We start from the raw sequence: 18,481 nt of genomic DNA, 5'->3' as shown, positions 1-18,481 counted from the left end.
AGATTAGTGGTACAAAGAAGAGTGACTGGGATCTTAAGAGAAGTGGTATTTGTTGGTGTATTTACTTATTTGAATCGAGTGCCTATGATTAAATTATTTTTTTCTCTTATTACAGTTTCTGGTCTTGATATGAACATTACCCAGTTCCTGAAAAGTCTCGGTCTTGAACACCTTCGGGACATCTTTGAGACAGAACAGGTAAGTGTCAAGTGTTTTCTGTGTACTTTGAAGGTAGACTTCAATTCCCGGATTTTAAAAGAGAGCAAAAAGATGATTTCACATCTACAGAAAAAAAATTAAACATATCCAAGAAAAGTGCAGTTATGAATGATTTGGCAAATGCTGTTCAGTGAAGTAGAAACAAAAATATCTGCCTGTTTGAGTTAGATATTGGTGGTTTTCACTTTCTTAAGAAACAGTGCTTGCTAATTTGGCTTGTATTCTGAGAACTGCACGTGAACTTTGAATTAACTTTTGAACATAAGTGACTATTGTAAAATTTAGGAAATGCAGGAACATCACCTGCACTTCTCCTGTAGCAGTCTTGATGTTTGAATAAACTTTTCACCATCTGTGCTGCTATGTGTAACACTTAAGTTAGACGTAGGAATTCCTACAGTTTGACCACTAAGCTGAACTAGAAATGTAGTTGAGTAGTTAAAAAGATTGTGTGAATAAGATGGACACTGGTGGATGTAAAAAGTACAGGGAGGCTGGATTTGATGATAGTTTTTTTCTCATACTTTTGCTGCTAGTCTTTTGTGATGGATCAGGAAGTAAATATTTTAAATGTAATTTGTTACTTACAGAAAAGCCTCCAAATTCTTCCACGAAACGTTACAGAGGTATCTCCCTCCCCAAAGTTACCACGCTATATAATATTTTTTTCCCTTCTTACACATAAGCATAGGCTCATTTCTTTAACTTGGAACTGCTTCTAGTAAGAAGCAAACCAACCCCAAATGAATTTGTATTCTACTCAGTTTTTGTTCTTATTTTATTATTTTTCCTCACCTTCCTCTTGCTGTGCTGCTTTTGTCCAGTTTTTACTTCCTCAACTTCTAACCTGTATTTAAGATCTTTCCCTGCTACTAAGATTAAACAATTTAAATCAGATTTATCATTTCCAAAACTGCTAAACTGCTCTTGTAGGTTTGTCTTTCTAGTAAAAATAAGTTCATCATCCCACTGCTTTCATGTTCTTTTTTTTCTACTTGGCTCTAATCTCATATTGATATTGGGTCTGTGCTGGTGCTGTCTGTTGTCTGTGTTTCCTGTTATCCTGTGAATCCCTTCAGTGGCTTTTCCACAGCAATCTCATTAGGGCTGTTTCTGCTCAATTGCACAGTTGTTCAGGGTATCTGTAATTCCTTGCTTGAATTGCTTTCCTTTGGATTTGTGGTACTCAATTTGTAGTTGACAGTGTTGATATCTGTAAGTCCAGTTGTGCTAACAGTCTACCTGGCTTTTAAGCAAGTTGTGTGGGTTCCTATTATTTGTTGAGCTTCCAGTTCCAATTTAATGTAAAATTGGAAGTAGGCTTTATGCAGTTACTTCCATCACATTAAATCTTTGTACTTCACATAAACACCTCAGCACAGAATTGCTTCGCAGCAATGAAAAATACGTATTTCATTTAGCACCTATATTTTCCTCTTGCTTTGACTTTGAAAATAGTTTGTCCTTTTATTATCTTTCTATTTCTACCAATAATCTGTGTGACCTTGATGTCTAAAATCATGTCAGGTGATGGTGGATGCATTTGTATATTAGAATAACGTAACTAGTTATGCCTGTCCTTACAATGCTAATTATTTCCCAAAGTTTGAGCGTGGGAAATAGTTGGGATAGTTGAGCTTGACTTAACCTGGCCATCCCATTGGCTCCGTCTCTGTGCAAGCACACATGTGGATATGCATACACTATTATATACCAGTGTGAAACACCTTTTTGGTTGCACAATGAAAATTCTGAATAACACTAGAAGGTGAGACCCTGAATGCTTCAAAAATATTCCCATGCTTTGACTTGTCCCAGCTTCTCCGTGCATCCTCCTCCTACAGAAATAAACATGATTGTAACAAGAATGAGCTCTTGTTAATTGCTGTGAGAGAAGTTCTAAGCAGCCCAAGCTGTAGCAGCTGGGCATGGTCCTGTGTGAGGGAGGAGCATGCCAGCAGGTGGCAGTAGTTAAGAATATGGTAAAACAAAATATGTGTTCTCTTGGTTGTAGCACGAATACAATCCATTTTCTGAACTGATGTATCTTTGACTGGTGATTTGTCTGGTGATTGTTGCGGTTTTTCACCTTTCCAGATAACCCTAGATGTGTTGGCAGACATGGGACATGAGGAGCTTAAAGAAATAGGGATTAATGCCTATGGCCACCGGCACAAATTGATAAAAGGTGTGGAGAGACTTCTAGGAGGCCAGCAAGGTAAATATGATGTTTTTACTTGTTAGTCTGAGTAACACAGAACACGATGTAAACGTAGGCATTGATACCAGCAATTGAAAGAGTGTGATTGTTTGGAAAACATGCTCACTGATGGTTTGGTGGCTTGTGACAGGTAAGGAATATATTGTGTTGATACAGGACTGAGTGACTGCTCATCTTTCCAGAGAATGGATAACCCCAGGAACCTGTGGAAGCTGTGCCCATTTACAGGGGTTCTGTTTGACCAGGGAGGGGGGAGCTTTTGGGTTGATTTGCCCTACATATAGGCTAGCTGTATCCTGAAGCGTGAAGGCCTGATGGAGCTCTTTGCTGTCCCATGCCACTTGGGTCCTTCTCTTAAAGCACAAACCATAAAATGTAGTTGTGACACTAGTGTTTTTCTCCTCTCTCTGAAGACCCTGCTGCCAAAGAAAGTACTTCATCGTTTCAAGGTTATTTTTAAACCTTGTGTTTATGTTGTGTTTCCTGCTGGTGTTATATAAGCAGAAAAATTGCAGTGTTTAATAAAAACAAGGCTGGCTTTATTTTCTCCAGTTGATTTTTATTTTTTTTTTTTTTAAACTTCTTTATTCCCTTCCCTTTGTAGGTACCAATCCTTATTTAACTTTCCACTGCGTGAGTCAGGGGACTATTCTGCTTGACCTTGCACCTGACGATAAGGAGTATCAGTCCGTTGAAGAAGAGGTATTGCAATTAGCTTGTTTGGTGGTGGTGCATTTCCCTCATCACCTAATCCTTAGAGCTAAATCTTGCAACACATGCTAAAGTGATAAAACATGCATTGGTGAATTGGAAAGATCTGATGTGGAGTTTAGGGCATTAATTAGTTTCAGTTTATACTGAAGATGATATATATATAATATATATTATATTTTATTTTATTTGCTGTTTCCTGCCAGTTTTTTTTCTTTAAACACATGATTTTGTTTCTCACTCCATGCTGACCTAATTTTGTCTTGCTGGCGTTGGGTTCTGGAGGTCATCTCATAGCTAGGGCTTACAGAGCTTATCAGAGAAAGGCACACCTGAGAAAGGCAAAGGCTGTGTGTGGAGACTAGGAGATCAAGGCTTTACAAGTCTGTAGGCATTCTCTTTGCTCAGGCTGTTTCTGCATGTGAACCAGCTTGTTTTCTCTTGTCTCAGTGGCTTAGTTAATCTGTAACCTAGATAAAGCAACTCTTGGATAAGCAGAGATGACTGTAATTTTACCTCCCACGCACACATGCTCTTTTATTTGAGTCAACTACAAGCAGTTACCATTTTGAAAGGAAAAGCTTAAGAGGACAGAAACTTTCTGAAGAGTTACATTTGAAATAAAGACTTCATTGTTTGTTCAGTTGCTTGTGTAGGGATGTTGCTTTGTAGCACAGAGAACCCTGGTACTCAGTATTGCTGCCAGTATCCTGGAATATTTTTTATTAGTAACTCTACAAACTGGAGTTTGTGCAGATTTTTTGTGCAGCCATGTCTGAAAGAAAGAGTCACTTGTTTACTAAATTGGGATGCTTATTTTAGTTTTTACTAAATGTTGGTGCTGTGGTTATAAAGAAAATGGGTTAAATTGTTGAAATTCTTAGAAGCTTTTAATGCCATAAGAAAACTTAGTGTAAGCATTTTCATGTCACTAAGAAATACAGGCTGTAGTCATTAGAAATGTGTTTGTTATTACTTCAAAATGATCTTTTTGTGAGTTACTTTTTAATTTTTTTCTAATCTAAAGCGGGTCTTCCAATAGTCTAATTTTGATAGCGGGTGCCAATCCTCTTCCCTTTGTAGGTTTTTATTATAAGATTGAGGAATTGCAACATTCAGCTTCTCAGACAGCATTGTAGAGCTCAATAGCGTGTTGGGTGCCAGAATAAAAGTATGCATCTCCATTTAAAATTTAGTTTTTTTGGCACCTTTTAGTTAATTTTCATCCCAGATTCTACTGCTGTCTGTGATGTATTAAGACAGATACTGCATGATTACTTTTCCTTGCTAACAAGTTTTATGTGCTGAGCATTCAGTTGTGTTCATTTATGTGTAGATGCAAAGTACAATCCGGGAGCATAGAGATGGTGGAAATGCTGGTGGGATCTTCAACAGGTACAATGTCATCAGGGTAAGTTTCAAAGCCTTGTAGTTCTTTGTAGTAAAATAAGTTGGTACTTATGCAAGCACACAAAATTGATTTTAATAGATCAACCTTTTAAACTTAGAGTTCTTTGTTGGTATGATAATCAATTACAGAGTTAAAGCAAGCACAGAGTACTAAAATTAAACTGATTGTGTGCTTGGTATATGGAGTGAGGAAGAAGTGTCCACTTGTGCTGTTAAAGGAGTCTAAAGAAGACATGGAGTGGTTTGGGTTGGGAAGGACTTTAAAGCCCATCCAGTTCCAACTCCTTGCCATGGGCAGAACTGCCACCAACCACATAGTGAACATTAAACCTAAACCTTCAGAAAGCTAGGCCTGTTCAAGAGCGGCCAAAGCAGGGGAGGGAAGGAGTTTCAGACAGTCTTGATGGTTCTTGATGGTATTACCTACTCTGAGGGCTGAAGCCTGAAAGACTGCCTTAAACCTGAGAACTTAAGCTATAGTTCACAATATATGTGAACATCTTGAAGCATATGCTGTAGACTTGGTGCAACGATATATTCAGAAGGGGCATGTTAATTTTGTTTGAAGTTGTTTTTTTTACCATTCGTTTGTCTTGCTGTGCTTCTCTGTAGAATTTCTACAAACCTTTTTGAAACCATATTTCACTTATTTTGAGTTGCATATTTAATGCTTGTTGTTCCATTGCAGATTCAGAAGGTTGTGAATAAGAAGTTGCGGGAGAGATTCTGTCACAGGCAGAAGGAAGTCTCTGAAGAGAATCATAACCATCACAATGAGCGCATGTTATTTCATGGTAACAAAGTGATAACTATTTGTATGTACTGGTATTAAAAAAAATAAATAAGGAAACCAGAAGCAAATAGGAACCCACAGGCAGTGTTAGTGAGGCTGTTTTCACCATCCTGTACAGTAATTGTTTTTCTGTGCTAAAAATGCATGGGTGTGGGGGTGGTGAAGGTATTCTATGCAATCTGTAAAGCTCCACTAGATACAAAATATGTTTACAAAATGCTGTATCTCAGTCATTGCCATTAAAACTGATGCTAACTTTTGGGAGAGCTATACACTGCTGTGAGAAATACAAGTTATCCTCTGAAAGAGGTGAGCAGCACATAGTGAAAAGCATTTTTCCATGGCACTTCCTGCAATCATGAGGGAAAGGAATCAAAGCTCACCATGAGTTTAAGCAAGATGTTCTCCAGAAGCATCCAGAAGTGCCTGCAAAGGACAACTATCTAATTCAAATTAATCCTTCCCTAGCACCTTCTCTAATCCTGTGAAGGAAATGGCTTTAGGGTTTGATTGCCCTGATAAATTTGCCCTTTGTTGGAGAGTACTGACTACTGAAGAAAGTGTGCACTGACAAAATAAATTGTGCTGAAATGTGAGGAGGGGGTGGGAAGGCCACTTAATGAGATCTGTAACTGAGTAAGATCTGAGTCACACGTGGGATCTTGGTATAGAATGATAAATCCCACACATCACTGCATCCTGCTGGGTATCGCCCCCTTCCAGCTGACTGAGCACACTCTGTGGTATTCAATGATCTATCTGAGGCAGAAAAACCTCCTCTTGACATAAAGCCCAGAATTAATACAGGTCTTAACAACTGCATGATAACACAACCTTTTGTCTTTTCTAGGCTCCCCGTTTGTGAACGCAATCATTCACAAAGGCTTTGATGAAAGACACGCTTATATAGGAGGAATGTTTGGAGCTGGAATTTACTTTGCTGAAAACTCTTCCAAAAGCAATCAGTATGTGTATGGGATTGGAGGTGGCACTGGATGTCCAATTCACAAAGATAGATCTTGTTATGTTTGCCATAGGTATGTCTCCACCAGAGATCCCTGTAGGTAACTCCAGCTGTCCTGGTTTTTATGACCCTGGCACAGGATGAATTGTGGGGAAAGAATAGCCACTTAAGTTTGGTCACGGTGGGGAAAATGCACTTTTCCATTTGTCGGGGCTGAACAGAAGCGGACATAAATGTGAGTCCCACAGAAAGGTCAAAGTGAGTATAAATCAAAGTGAGTGGTGACTCAGGAAAGAGACTTAAAATGGCAAGTTTGAAAATGGAGAGTCAGGCAGAAAAGCAATTAAACTCCAGGTAATCTTAGAATGAAACTGCGCTGCAAAGTGGTGATCAGCAGTACAGTTTGATTCTACAGACCACATAATTTTGGAGGTAGTGAGCAAGACTTAATCACAGCTTTGTTTTGTACTGAAGTAGATCGGTGTGCTTTTCATGCTTTGACACTCACTCTGCTGGTTGGAACACACAGAGTGTTCATACGGCTTCATACATCAGCTTTATAGGAAATGAACAAGAGCCAGCCTCCATGCAACAGCTAAACAAAGCATGTGTTTTCCTTTCTGAATGTCAAGCAAGAATTTTTAGACACAGCCTTAGACTTGGTTTCTATAACTGTTTCTCCAAAAACCTATGAGAAATTAATTGTAAGAAACAGAAGTCTGAAATCATCCCGGAAGCTTATGTCTCTCAGATATGTTAACACGGTGTTTCTCTTTTCAGACAAATGCTTTTCTGTAGAGTGACCCTTGGAAAATCCTTTCTTCAGTTTAGTACCATGAAGATGGCGCATGCCCCTCCAGGACACCATTCAGTTATTGGCAGGCCAAGTGTGAATGGACTTGCATATGCTGAATATGTTATCTATAGAGGAGAACAGGTAGGTGGCTAGTGATGACCAGCAGAGCTTGAAGTTTCAGAAGGGCTATAAATTATTTCCACTCCAGGTGTGCTGTCTTAGCTTTTTTTCACTTAAATGTAAGCTGTAAACTGTATTGAGGCAAGAATTGCTACTCCTTTCCACTGAGTTTCTCTGATCTACGATGTGGAAAATGGCCTCATTCTTCTTCTGCAGCACTGAGAAGAGCCTTTTAAGAGATGTAGTTTGAGTATGTGCTGTTTCTCCCACTGCGTTTAACTGACATTACTGCAGTAACAAGAACGCATACGTTTCTGGGGCTTTATAGATTGTGAGTATTCTCAGCTTTTTACCTGTGGATTCCCAGCTGTGGCAATGTCCCTGTCTCCCCTTATGGCAGCAGAAGTAGCACAGCAGTCTTCAAGAGATGATTTTTATTCTGAGTAACTCAGTGGAGGTTCTTAGCCTAGAAGAGAGGTTTGCTCACTGCCCTGGATGATTCAGAGATTACAAAATAAATTCAAGTTGGAAAGAATATTGGGCAGTCATCTAAAACAACCCCTCGTTCACCCTTGCTTGCACACCAGATTGCTGAGGGCTCTGACCAGGTAGGACTTGAAAGAGATTGATGTTTCAGAATCTCTCTCGGTAGCTTGTTCTTCTGCTTAATTATCCTCAGAGCAGAAAATATGTGCTTTGTATCCTAACACTTGCACTCTTTGAACACAGAGCTGATTCTTGCTCTGTCCTTCCTGGTCGTTGTTTGAAATCCAAAATGTGAAGTTATTGAGTGTACCCCTCCTGTTAAATGGTTTCTTTTTCTTGACTTTTAGGCATATCCAGAATATCTTATTACGTACCAGATTGTGAAACCAGAAGCTCCCTCGCAGACAGGAACAGCAGCAGAGCAAAAGACCTAGTAGCTACAGAGCAGCGAAGAAGGATGTGACTTCAATCTTGGACTGGGTGGAAATGTGTTCAGGATATCAGTATCATATAAAATTCTTAATCTGGAAATACGCTGTATGTCTTTTATAGAGCATTGCTGTCTTGATGAATACGATATGAGTAACTCTTGCATACTCAACTGCTATCGTTCCTTTTGAGGAAGGTTTACAAGAGACTGCCTTTTAATAATGCATCTCAGGCTCCTAGTCTCTACCATTACCATGTGCAAAATAATGTTGTTTTGATCTAGACTTTGGGAACATTGTGCAAACAAATCTTTATCAAGGCCATCTCACTTGTTAAAATTTCAGACACTACTGTTCTGCTTACTTTATTTGCAGATAAACTGCATTAAGTCCATAATTTTCCTTCCAGCATGCAGCATTCAATTTATCTTTTCAGAAAGTCTCAGACAACTATTTATTTTCCTTTTGTATTCTGGAGTTTAGCCAGAACCTACTTAAAGGTATTTTGCACAAAGTCAAGTTGACTAAAACCATTAACAATGCAATATGAGATTCATCTGAGAAGGGGCTACGTCCAGTTCTTCAAGATAGGGGGTTTCTTCGCACACCTCTGAGCAAACGATACTAATCTGTGAGTGTTACTTTAGAGTGGAAACAAATCCCATTTCGGTTTGCTGCGTTGTCTGTGTGAGTTTTCTGGGGAAACCCAGCAGAAGTGTCAAACCGACTCTTGTGCTAAATACAGCAGGTCAGTGCCCTCTACTGATATCTCTAAAAGAACATTTTACAAGGCTGCTATCAAGCGCGTGCAGCTTGTGAAACGTTCTCCCCTTACAGTGGCATACGGTTTTGCTGGGAGACAGCTGACAAGTCAGAAGACCACACATGCAAGGATGTATCTGGGTTGCATCCCTCTGTATTATGAGACACAGAAGGTGGTTTTCAAACTGGTAAGGGAGAATGTGTTACAGCAGTTTGGTGTCACATCTGTTTGACATCATGGTTGTCCAACAGCTTTAAGTGGTTTACAAAAGTAATTTTTTAAAATATGGGTTTTACATCTTTATGAGGAAAACTTTAATAATAAGATCAGTTGGGAAGTGGATTTGCTGGCAGGTTTACCAGAGAACAGAGCTGGGATGTACCCACCCCAAGCCCCTTCCATGCAAGTTCCCGGATCTATTTTGCTGGGTAGGAGGAAGTTATATTTCAGCATTGCATAGCACAGCATCAGACTAATTCTGAAGTCTCCCTCATGAACAGTAGAGATTTAACAAGAGTAGGAATTAATTTCTTTTTTTGGAGGGAGGGGGTTGTTTTTACAACTTCAGAGAAGGCTGAAAATCAAGCCCTTATTAGTTGTTCTGGTTTCGTTTTTAAACCATCACTGTGAGATGTTTTCCAGCACCGAGCATATAATGGCTGGAGGTAAAACGTTCCTTTGAACAGGCTGTCCATTCCCCTATCGACCAGCGCTGCTGAATAACTGATGATCCAGTTCATGCATTCCAGCTTTAACACCCTTTAAGCGAGGGAACGGCAGAATAGCATGCTTTTAGTTTATTAAAACGTGCTCCCTGCCAATGGGGTTTGCTCGGGGTGTTTGGACTAAACGGAGTCTTCACTTTCAGCTTTAAGACACAGAAATCTCATTTTTAGCATTAAGGCTTTAGTGTTGAAGCAGGTCATCCTCCTGGAGGAACTGCACCCACTGTAAAATCAGTCATCTGATGCGGTCTGGCTGCCTGCACATCCACTCTTTGTAATATCTATAAAGAAAACCTTAGAAATAGCAATACTGCAGCAGATCTTGAGCTTTGGGTTTTATTTCTCTCGAGCTGGCACTGGATCTATGGTTTTCACTTCATTTTGTGACCTGATGAAATAATCAGCTTCGCAGTCCAAGCCAGGCTCTGGCCTAGTTGTCCTTTTAATCAGACGTCATTGACACAGTCGGATGCTTGTATTTTTGGCTACTTGTTTAGTAGTGTTAGGATTGCAGAGATCACCACTAGGCTTTGAAGTTTTGTATTCATCATTTAAGTTTGAGGTTTGGTTTTAATTTAGTTAAGAATGGAGTGGGGGATGTGCCTATCTACACTAGGGTTTCAGATAGCATTGAGAATGAGTGTGGCTCACCATCCCCATTAGACATAGATTTCAGTGATTAAAAGAAATGAATTGTGCTGCGTAGATGAGCAAAATGGTTAATGTGGGTGTGGAAGTTGAAAGCTTTACATCTTTGAAAAACAAGAACAAACCTAAAAACAAAACCCCACCAGGGCCTGCACCAGATTTTGTTCTCGCTTGTTGTTTTCTGTGTGCTAATGGAACAAAATCTGGAGCTGTGAAGTTCTGGAGTACAAAAAATACATTGTTTGGTATCTTGGAACTGCCCATGTTACATATCTGATGTTCTGTGCAGAGTAAAGGTGCTGTGTGAAGAAATCATTTTGCAGTGGCTTTTGTCTTGTAACGGTCCCATGCCCATTTGTGGCCAGCACAGAGGGACACCGTGGCCTGGTGGGCTGTGCAGACCAGCGTGTGCCTCTGCTGGCTGATGTCGTTTGTGTGTGTGGCTCCTCCTGTGGCTGAAAACAAGGTGAGGATCTGCCCATCGGTGTCTATAACCTATGGAAGATCTGATGGTGGTTGAGCTGCTACCGGCACTGTTTTGTTTGCAGCAGGGTTGCTTCTGCTTTAGCTGAGGGAGTTGATGTAAGAGCTCCTAGTTCCAGGGAATAGATGTGGCAGGGTGCCTCATCCTGAGCAGGGCTGTCCCCTGGTGATGGGACATTTGTCTGCAGTACTGCATCACCAATGGAGGTATGATAAAAGTGAGGATGCGGGAAGCTGCCGGGCTAAGCCAGGTTTGGAAGAAGCCTGGCACCTCCCAGTGGCTCCAGGCAGAGCCATTCCCTGTGGGATTAATGCGGTGCCTGCAGGGGTGGGGGTGGCAGGTGGTCCTGACCCTGGTGCCTTTTACCCTTAGAGCTTTATAACAGCTGTGATGGGGCCTCAGTGGGCAGACAGAGCAGCGCTTCACCAGGTCTGAACCCCGCGGGAGGTTCTGGCTGTCCAGAAATCAGGAAGTATGTGAATTTGTTCTTCATGGAATTTCACCGTTCCCATGCTTCCTGACCCTAGAAAATGTAACTGATAGCAAAAAGAATATGTGCCTGGTGTGTGTTTCAGTCATTTCAAGCTAAGCTGCCACCCTCCTGGGTAGGACAGGGTGGAAGTACAGATTCAGTTTAGCCCTAGGTACCAACTGATGTGGGAACCTGCAGGCTGGAAACCTGCTGATGGTCAGAGGTGCCTTGGGTACAGGTGAGAGCTCATTGCCTGCAGTCTGTAGCGGGTCGGGGCAGTGCTTGTGAGCGCTGCTGAAAGAAGGGGAGTGAGTCAGCAGGGAGCAAGAGGAGCCCATGTGTGGCAGTGAAATGAACACACGTGCCCATCAGGCTGTATTGGGCTGGTTTTGTTCTATCTAGTTCCGTCATCCTGAGCCTATTGGTGGCGATTTTTAGCGTCGGTTCCGTCGTGCTGATGACTAATGTAGTTTGATTAAAGTAACTGTATTACAAACTGGCACTGTTTCTTCTTAACATCTGCGGAACTTGCTTCAGCTTTGGAAATTGAAGTGGGGATCTCTCTGTGCCACAGTCCTGTGAGCTTGTGCACCCCCGTTTCTGATTGCTTGCTCTGCCGCCCCACATGGCGATGTACTTGGGGTTGAGTTTTTAGACTTTTATATAACCTGTCTTCACAGCTAGTCCTTTGTTCCTCTCTTGGTGGCTGACCACCTGGAGCTGGGATAGCATTTATTTATTTCCTCCTTTACCCTCTCTCTAAACGAAGACGATGGGCAGGTTCTCAGCCTATCTACATGGTGGACTTTAAGGTAACGTTGTTGTAACAACCAAGTTTGATCTATAAATGTGCTTGGCTAAATGTCTGATCTGCAATACTTGTAATAGTTTAAAATTCAATAAAAACATTTTTAACAGTTGCTCTGTAAAAGCTGAGTGTTTGCAACACCTCAACACCTGTTGTTGGGGGGGAGGCTGTGGGGATGGCCCCAATCCATGGAGGTGCTCAAGGCCCTGGGCAGCCTGATGTCATAGGGGGGACAACCAGCCTACGGCAGAACTGGGGAGAGCTTTGAGGTTCCTTCCAACCCAATCTGCCTTTCTGTGATTCTCTGGGCCCTGAGACAAACCCGATCTCAGCCACAACTGTTGAAAAGTGTTTTATTATTATTTTCTCCAAACAATTTTTTTCTCCCTCAGGCAATAAATAAAAAGTTGATTTCTAAAAAATAAAAATAAAAGGAACAAAAAACCATACATATGTACATCAGCCACACAGGCATTTTGTATTGGTGCGGGCTGGGAAGATGGAGAGAGGTTAAAGCTACACGGGGATTGGAGATGAGGCATTTTCTGGGCTTCAGCCTAAGGCTGCAGTGCAGGTACCTGGGTGTGTGGGACCTCGCAGCCCAGCACTGGTGGGTGAATGCTCTGCAGAGCCCAGGTAGGGGCAGGGCAGGCACTGGTCCTGGAGGGCAGAAAGTGAGATGGAGAACACCTCTGCACCTCTTCTTCCCCCGCTGCTCCCCTCCGCATCACAGTCCAGCCCTGTCCTACCCTGCTTCTTTGGGAAGAGCAGCTATAGGATGGTAGGGAGGGAACAGGTCAAGAGTAATTGGCAGCCTGTATCGCTGCCCTTACCCCTCATTTCTCTTCTTTAAACTACAGGAGGTTTGGCACAAGTTTTATGGGAACTGAGGAGACTTAGAGACACAGTGACATACACACACGCACACACACGAGCATCACTTAGGATTGCATCTCTCCACCCATGCTGCTTCCCAGCCAGAGGCTGCTGTCCCCCCAGGAGCCAGCACAGTGGGTGACCTGGAGCTCCTTGCCATCACCTCAAAGCCCTGCTGCAGCATTGCTGGTCACTGCGACTGGCTCAGGTACGCAGCACCTACCGCACACACCAGTGTCCCTCTGTGCGAAAGGGGAAAGTGCTGTGCAACAGAAATAAGCTTATGCTCCCTTTTCAACCCAAGTCAACACCCAAAAGAACTGGGGACAGAAACAGGATGGAAGGGGAGATGTTGGGTTGTTTGGTGTTTTTTTTTCTCCTAAAAAACAAGATGATAAAGTAGAGGTGGGAAGAGATGCGGACCAGGCACTTCAGGAAACCCAGTACACTATTTTTTCCTCCCCCAAAACAGAGCCTGGACAACATCAGGGTTTGTGGCTTTCACAACATAAAAAGTGGGGAAAAAAAAAAAAAAAGAAGTACGAGATGAGGTAAGAAATTGCTCTACGAAAAAGACATCGAGTCCAGGGTCAATGGCAGTGTCCGGCACTATTGCTTAACATCCCGGGGCTCTGCGCCCCTCTGTGCTACCTGCCTGGTTGGCCTTAGCCCCAAGCTAACAGCTGGGTGACGTGGTGATGGGGCTGTGCAGGTATGGGAGGCTGCTGGGGGTGGCATGGACACCAACGGAGACGGGGAAGCTGAAGACAAACTGGGAGGTAGGGGTAGAGGTGGCCTTGCCCCGCTCCCGCAGTGTCCCTGAGGGGCTGGCAGCTTCCACTGCGCACGAGGTGGCCAAGACCTGCGATTCAAACTGCAGCAGCTGCCCCATGAAGCTGAAGTTTGGAGAGATGATGCTCCGGCGCTGCTTGACAAACTCGAAGGCCTCTTCCAGCTTGACGCGCTTCTTCATCATCAGGTAGGCCAGGCAGATGGTGGCCGAGCGGGAGATACCGGCCTGGCAGTGGACAAGGACTCTGCCACAGCACTCTTTCACCGAGTCTAGAGGGCAACAGAGAGCGACACGTGAGACCTGAACCCTTCCAACACGGCCCAGCCCCTGGCTGACTCGCCAGATGATGGCTGACATCACACCCATGCATGATCTGGGTTGGAGGGGACCTCAGAGTCCACCTGTGCCCAACCCCCTGCCACGGGATAGATGCCACCCACATCAGGCAGCCCAAAGCTTATTCACACTGGCCTTGAGCACCTCCACAGATGGAACTTAAAGCTCCAAGCCTTGGAGCCTACCTCACGGCCTCCTCCAGCTGGGTGCAAACTACAGCCTAGCTCCTCCAAATGGGCACTCACCGATGTACTCAATTGCCTCCATGAACCAGGAGCTTATGTCGGCTTTGTGGTTGTCTTCCACAGGGATGCACTTGTACTGGTAGTGCCCCTCGAAGTGGTTGGGGCAGTCAGATGAGACATTCAGCAGAGCTGTGATGCCCAGTGCATCCAGCATGTCCCGCCGGGCCGCGTGGTAGGCGCTGCCAAGGTAGAGGAACGGAAGGATTTCCACAGGGCCACCCTAGGATGGAGAATAAGCCAGTTATGAGCACAGGACTGGATGACTTCATAGGCCCGAGTGAGCCTCAGGGAGGGGGCAGCAGGAAGGCCATGTTGTAAGGTGAACCTACCTGGTCATGAAGGGGGGTCCCACATGAACTGAAGCCCAAATCCAGGGACTCAGCGCTGCTGGGGGGCGAAACGCTGCTCAGGGTCTTGGTTTTAGCACAGAATTCAGGATACTCTGAGGCAAAACGCTCGTAACCTCCTGTAAGAAGAGAGGAGCATTACAGCCATGCTCACAGTGCTGCGGGACAGCTGCAGCCAAGGTATTCTGACATGCCCTTGGCCACTAGATGATGCTACAGGGATGGAGAGCAGCCTGCTGCCCTGGGGTGAGCAACCAGGCTCCTGGCAGCAAGTGGGGAGCCCCTGGGCTGAGCGATTCCCATAGGCCACAGCTCTCTAATGCTTTTAGCTACCCAAATCCTCTGCTCCAGGACATAGCCAGTCAAAAACTAAGGCTGAGGCCAAGGTTGTAGTCTAAGGCAATGGAGAGAGGGTTTGTTACCAGTGACCTGAAACTCCAATGCCTTCCTGCACTACAGACTGTTCAATTCTCTACTTTCTCAGACACAAAATGCAGAGAGGTTCCCTCAGTCCCAATGCCCGCAGACCAACAGACAGGAGGCCCTGGATGTTAACCCACAGCAAAGCCACTCTGCAGAGAGCTGTCCCTGCCTCCCAAGGACAGGGTGGGCTGGACAGAGGTGGGTGCCTATAGAAGAGCTGCTCACTGCAGCTGCCAAGAGCAGCTGCCAAGGAGATGTCAGAGGTGTGACCTTGTGCCTCCCCATGAGGAAGATCCAACAGAGCTGCCACCTGTTTGCTTCCCAGGGCAGCAGATAAGCACCTCTGGGCAAATTTCCTGTCCTCACTCAAATCAAATCAGCATGGTTGACATCCTTGTCAGCTGATGTAGAGCCTTAAAGCCAACACAAGTCAGGGATTTTATTATTGCCATGAATCCAGCCAGATGGAGCCCTGTCTCCCAGGAGAGCTGCTGAAGATTCATTCCAAGTGCAGGACTGGTGCTCATCGCCCGGGCCTGGCAGAGCACATGCAGCAGGACACATTCCTTACACCAGCTTTAGCTCTAAGTAGACACTGAACAAGGTTGGGTGTTCTCAAGAGCAATGGAAATGCGAACTCTGGCTCTCAGGTGGATGCAAGCTTATCTGACAAGGCACCCCAGGAGCCCCTTGGCAGCTGGAGACCGATTCAGCATCTCAACGTCCTTTATGGTTTTCTTCCCTTCCGCAAGGAAGAATTCCAGCCCCTTACAGCAGGGAAATGTACACACCAGTAAATGTGCATCACACGAGAAGATCAGTTTGCAGAGGCTGCATTTCCAGAACCTGAAAGCCCTTTTCAGTCTCGCTGGCTGAATTTGGAGGAACACCCAGAACACAGATGTGCTGGGTAGACATTCCCATCACCCCGATCCCGCTTTCATGGTCATCACACCACCACAAACTGTGGATGCCTCATCCCTAGAGGTGCTTAGGGCCAGGCTGGATGGGGTCCTGGACAGCCTACGCTGATGGGGGGCAACCAGCCTACAGCAACGGGTTGGAAGCCTTAAGGTTCCCTTCAATCAAAGCCATTCTGTGATTCTATAAGATGGGAAAGCTGCCCATATTTCATGTGGAAATATGAACTTCCTCCTGGGAAAGGCAAAGTGACCCTTCCAACAGGGAAGATTTCAATGCTCCTCATCAAATTGAAGGGCAGTTTAGCAAAGTGCTACCCAGTAAATATGCCTTTGGACACACACAGTGCCAGGTTTGTGTGACTCTTGCAAACTGGAGTGAGAAGGAACTTTTACATTTCTAAGGTAAGCAAGCAGGAGGCTTCTGGTGTAAGGGTTGAGACTCGAAGAGCCCATACCTCAAAATAACTAAGATTTCACTCTTAGAAATAAGGGATTGCTAACCCCAGACAATCCTGCTTGAGAACCACACGGGCATCACAGAATCACAGAATGGCTTAGGTTGCAATGGATCTCAGAACCCATCCAGTTCTAATGCCCTGCCATGGGCTGGCTGCCATTCACAGTCAGGCTGCCCAGGTCCCTCCCAAGCACTCAGCTCCCAACAAAGTGACAGCTCGTGGCTGAGCACCCGAAGCAGGTTCCCAATGAGCCCTCAGCTGCGCTCCTGCTCCATCCGTGAGAGCCTCCTAATGGTTTGCTGCTCTGCGCACACGCGTTCTCACCACTGCTGGGAGCAAACCATGGAACACATTCACTCTCAGGGGGTCAGAACCAACCCAGTGAGAACCCTTTTCTTCTACAGAACCTCGCAGGGCCCCTCCAGCCCAGCAGCCCTGCTTGCTCACAGCCTCCCACGCAAAGAGCACGAAAGAACAGACTCGTTAAGGTTAGAAAGATCCCTAAGACCGTCCAGTCCAACCCGCAGCCCATCCCCGCCGTGCTCACTGACCGCGTTGCTCAGTGCCACATCTCCACGTTTCCTGCACCCCTCCGAGGCCGGTGACCGCACCGCCTCCCCGTGCAGCCCGTGCCGATGCGTCACCGCTCTTCGGGAGAAGGAATTTCTCCTGATACCCCCCACCCCGACCCTCAGCACCGGCTCCCGCGGCACAATCGCAGCGTCCTCCCGGGGCGCTCCCCACGGCGAAGGGCCCGATCGGCCCCGGGGACGGAGCCGCACTCGGGGCTCGTCCCTCCCTCCTTCCCCGTGGATCTCCGGGCGCCCACCCCGTCGTTTCTGCCCCGTTTACCTGCCAGCAGCCGGATGTCGGCCCTCGCCATGTCGCGGCGCAGGGCTCGCAGCACGAGGGTCACGGTGCTGTCGTCCCGCAGGGCCTCGGCGCGGGGGCTGCGCTCGTCGTACAGCACCACGGCGGTGTACAGCCCGGCGCGCAGCCGCGCCCGCACCTCGCCCTCGGCCGGCAGGATCTGCTCCAGGCTCACGGCTCCCTTGGCCCTCCGCCTCACGATGGTGTTGCAGCGCACGTTGAGCGCCCCGCGGATGTGGCCGGCGCTGTGCGCCAGGAAGGGCCGGCAGTCCAGCAGCAGGCAGCGCCCGCCGCTCGCCTCCTCGCGTCCCACCAGGCGCCGCAGGGCGCTGCCCTCCATCTCCCGCAGCCCCTCGGGGGCCACCATGTCGGGGCCGCGTTTCCCCGCTCCCTGCTCCGGCCGCTCTCCGCCCCGGGCCGCCCCAACCTTTACTACCCGCCGCGCCGCCCCGCCCCTCTGCATCCAGCCCAAGGAATGAATGGAGGGAAGGCGGCGCAAGGGCGCGGCCGACGTCACCGCCTCCATTCACAAAAAAGGGCTCGCCGCCCGCCCGCCATCTTCGCCGCGTTTTTGTGAATGGGGACAGGCGGCGGGAGGGCGGGCGCTGCGGGGAGCCGCGCTCACAGCGGGGGGAGGCCCCCCCCCTCCTGCCCCCCTCCTCGTCCCCCCACCTCGGTGGGTCACCCCCACACACACACACACATACACACGTACACGTACAAGCGACCTCAGGACGCGCGCTTATGCTCGTGCTCCTTCTCCCTTTGTCCTTTAGCGCGTGTTGCTCTCGGGCACGTTTCCCTCTCCAGGCTCCCCCTGAGCGCTGCTCTGCCGCTGCCGCACTTCAACCCACCCCCCTCCCCGTCAGGAACGGCCGGTGAAGCGGCAGCCCGTCCAGGAAGCACCTCCAGGACCCTGCGGGGACCACCAAGGCACCACGCAGCCATTTTGCTCACAATCCCCATCTGAGGCTGCTCGCCCCCCAGAGCGATGCTGCAAAACCCAATTTCAAGCCATGGCTGGGGCACTTCCTGAAAGGAGACTCTACCAGGCCACGGCTGTCTGCTCCAGGGGGCATATGAAGATGCCCGTGTGCTGATCTACAGCCTTAGAAATGGAGCGAACCAAATGAAGGGCCCGCAGTTTCTCCAAGCCCATCTG

At 46.4% G+C, this 18,481-nt stretch overlaps 2 protein-coding genes across 3 annotated transcripts in view; one reads left to right on the top strand and one right to left on the bottom strand.

Annotated features, from left to right (window-relative positions):
* TNKS (tankyrase) overlaps positions 1 to 12,160 on the top strand; it is a 95,922-nt gene extending 83,762 nt beyond the window's left edge. Inside the window, exons 20-27 of one of the 2 annotated variants that reach the window (XM_015861652.2) lie at positions 116 to 198; positions 2,317 to 2,437; positions 3,045 to 3,142; positions 4,488 to 4,562; positions 5,250 to 5,355; positions 6,205 to 6,391; positions 7,099 to 7,255; positions 8,068 to 12,160. In XM_015861652.2, the coding sequence (XP_015717138.1) occupies positions 116 to 198; positions 2,317 to 2,437; positions 3,045 to 3,142; positions 4,488 to 4,562; positions 5,250 to 5,355; positions 6,205 to 6,391; positions 7,099 to 7,255; positions 8,068 to 8,154 (914 nt within the window). In that variant the 3' untranslated portion in view covers positions 8,155 to 12,160. Of the gene's footprint in view, positions 1 to 115; positions 199 to 809; positions 957 to 2,316; positions 2,438 to 3,044; positions 3,143 to 4,487; positions 4,563 to 5,249; positions 5,356 to 6,204; positions 6,392 to 7,098; positions 7,256 to 8,067 lie in introns of those variants that run through there. The other variant, XM_032444430.1, reaches the window with a different exon arrangement.
* A 736-nt stretch (positions 12,161 to 12,896) lies between these two features.
* Positions 12,897 to 17,867, bottom strand: DUSP4 (dual specificity phosphatase 4). Its single transcript, XM_015861651.2, has 4 exons — positions 17,302 to 17,867; positions 14,628 to 14,764; positions 14,299 to 14,518; positions 12,897 to 13,986 (listed from the first exon to the last, which is right to left on the bottom strand). Exons 1-4 carry the CDS (start codon positions 17,843 to 17,845, stop codon positions 13,601 to 13,603), a joined length of 1,287 nt encoding a protein of 428 aa, XP_015717137.1. The 5' UTR covers positions 17,846 to 17,867; the 3' UTR covers positions 12,897 to 13,600.
* Positions 17,868 to 18,481: the final 614 nt, after the last annotated feature.

Source organism: Coturnix japonica, chromosome 4 (genome assembly GCF_001577835.2).
Source record: "Coturnix japonica isolate 7356 chromosome 4, Coturnix japonica 2.1, whole genome shotgun sequence".
NCBI classification, from domain to species: Eukaryota; Metazoa; Chordata; class Aves; order Galliformes; family Phasianidae; genus Coturnix; species Coturnix japonica.
The sequence above is the reverse complement of the archived record's forward strand: the minus strand, read 5'-3'. Positions and strand labels throughout refer to the sequence as shown.